Source organism: Penaeus vannamei, chromosome 22, assembly GCF_042767895.1.
Source record: "Penaeus vannamei isolate JL-2024 chromosome 22, ASM4276789v1, whole genome shotgun sequence".
NCBI lineage: Eukaryota > Metazoa > Arthropoda > Malacostraca > Decapoda > Penaeidae > Penaeus > Penaeus vannamei.
The window spans coordinates 36,140,587-36,143,086 of NC_091570.1; the positions used below are offsets into that span (position 1 = coordinate 36,140,587).

The 2,500-nt window shown below is 43.9% G+C and overlaps 1 protein-coding gene across 1 annotated transcript in view; it reads right to left on the bottom strand.

The window, feature by feature from the left end:
• Positions 1 to 2,500, bottom strand: part of LOC138865793 (probable G-protein coupled receptor CG31760) — a 386,712-nt gene that overhangs the window by 108,659 nt on the left and 275,553 nt on the right. The window contains exons 9-10 of the mRNA XM_070137117.1: positions 1,550 to 1,560; positions 1,397 to 1,482 (exon numbers count right to left, since the gene is read on the bottom strand). Coding sequence (XP_069993218.1) covers positions 1,397 to 1,482; positions 1,550 to 1,560 — 97 coding nt within the window. The remainder of the gene's footprint in view (positions 1 to 1,396; positions 1,483 to 1,549; positions 1,561 to 2,500) is intronic.

Below are 2,500 nucleotides of genomic sequence, written 5' to 3' on the forward strand. Positions count from 1 at the left end.
GAGTGTCTCTCTCTCTCTCTATCTCTCTTTCTCTCAATCTTTCTCTTTTTTTTCTGTGTGTGTCTCTCTCTCGCTCTCGCTCTCTCTCTCGCTCTCGCTCTCTCTCTCTTTTACTTTTTTTTCTGTCTCTCTCTCACTCTCGCTCGCTCGCTCTCTCTCACTCTCGCTCGCTCGCTCTCTCTCACTCTCGCTCGCTCTCTCTCACTCTTTTTTTTCTCTCTTACTCTTTCTCTTTTTTCTCTCTGTCTCTCTCTTTCTCACTCTCACTCGCTCTCTCTCTGTATCTCTATCTCTATCTCTCACTCGCTCTTTTTTCTGTCTCTCTCTCTCTCTCTCTTTCTCACTCTTTCTCTCTCTCTATCTATCACTTACTCTTTCTCTTTTTTTTTCTCTCTCTCTATTTATCACTCTTTCTCTCTTTTCTCTGTCTCTCTCACTCTCGCTCTCTCTATCTATCTATCTCTCATTCTCTCTCTCGCACTCTTTCTCATTTTTTTCTCTGTCTCTGTCACTCTATCTTTCACTCTTTTTCTTTTTTTTTCTCTGTCTCCCACTCTCTCTCTCTTTCTCACTCTCTCTAGCTGAGTTCGCGTTCAGCCCAAGTCCCACTCTACTATTTCCAGAAGATGAATCTCCCTCTCGTTATACTACCCTCCGACCGCCTGGTTTAAAAGAGTAGCAACGGGCTCACTGGCTTATGAGTTTAAGGGCATTGGCTAAGACGCATTCTGAGCCCTCCCCGTGTTTGGTGGATTGAGCACCTCTCTCTTATCTCTCACTCTCGCTCTTTCTCTCTCTCTCTCTCGCTCTCTCGCACTCTCTCTCTCTCTCTCTCTCTCTCTCACTCTCTCTCTCTCTCTCTCTCTCTCTCTCTCTCCTGTCTGCCTGTCCGAGTTGCTGAGGATGCGACTTCAGATCCCCGGCCACAACTCCATCTCAGTACCGCATTTCTCCTACAGAGTTTGAACTCATCCAGCGGTGCTGTTTCAAGTTGGCTTGGCTATGGGTCGTGAAATGGGTGAGTGTCACTGCCAGCACTTCCCCCTCCCTGGCAAGCATCAAGATATGTGAAGTGGTATATGCACTTAGTGCTGTGAGCCTTGTGTGATCTATGTTTCGGGTTATGGTAACATGCTTGGGAATTTTTCGTTCACTGATGGCGTTTCGAAGTTTTCATTGCAGTTTGATTCCGTTGCTTTCTTGCTGCAACGAAAATCTAAATCAAACATTTAAAGACACTAATACTACAACCAAGAAAACCAAACTTGGCTGACGCTTTTCTGAAAACCTTTTTAGAAAATGAAAGTTTTTAAAACAATAAAAGTTATTCACCGCTCGTACATTACTCACCAAACACCCATACAACACGTTCACATAAGTGCCACACGAAACTCACCTTCGCTGACTCATTGTCACACTTATGAGTCCCGAGGAACAGGTGCAAGACTGACGGGTGGGCCAAACCTGCTATCCGTTGATGTCCTGTAGGGAGGGGTCACACTGAAGGTTGATGCCGCTTAGGTCACATCCATTGATCGAGGCCAAGTAATCCCGAAATCACTGCCACCACGGGAAGAAAGGGAGAGAGAGAGAGTAAGAGAGAGAAAGGAGATTATAATTAACATACACATACGCCAAGGAGGATCTGGTTCCTGCCTCTCTGGTTTGCATATGGATTTTCATAAGGTAAATTGGTAACGCAATATCGCACCCATGTTAATGAGGGCGTGTGGGAGTGTAGGTGGGGGTGGGGTGGGGGTGGGGTGGGGTGGGGGCTCGAAGCGCGTTAAATGAAGGAGGGTTGGCTGTAGGAACGAGGAATGAGTGAAGCGAGGCGAGTATGAGGTGTGTTAAAAGGATGAGTGAAAGGTTGTAGAGGCTTGTTGGGTAAGAATGTGGTTTCAGTTGCATGCGAGTGATATTCAAAGTAAATTGATATCGGACATTGTAATGACATGATATCATAGAGGTGTAAATACATTTTTAACTATCATACATCATATTTCAGAAAGTAATGCTATATATCACAAACACATACACGAACACACGCTCACACGCACACACACACAAATGCATATAAACTTACAAAAGCGAAAATACACACACACAAACAAACAAGCTAACACACACACGTGTACGGAAACTCCCACACACAGATCCTCGACTGTCTGTCAATCTTCCTTCTTCTCATTCTCTCTACCTATCTCTTCTTATTTCCTTTCTTTCTTTTTTTTCCCCCTGTGCGTTCGTCCGTGACTCCCTAATTTGTATGTAAGAAAGAAGGTCCAAAAAACAAGAGGAAATCAGACAGGATTCATTGCAGGATAACCCTAAGGTAAACAAGCAACCTAAGCTCAACTTTTGCACGAGACAAAAAAAAAAAAAAAAAAAAAAATAGTCTCAGGAGAATTTTAGCATTACTAGAAACGCTGTTGTAGGACTTAATTAAGGAACTTGTAGCTAGTTTCGGAAAATATGCAAATTAGCCCGTGTCTATATC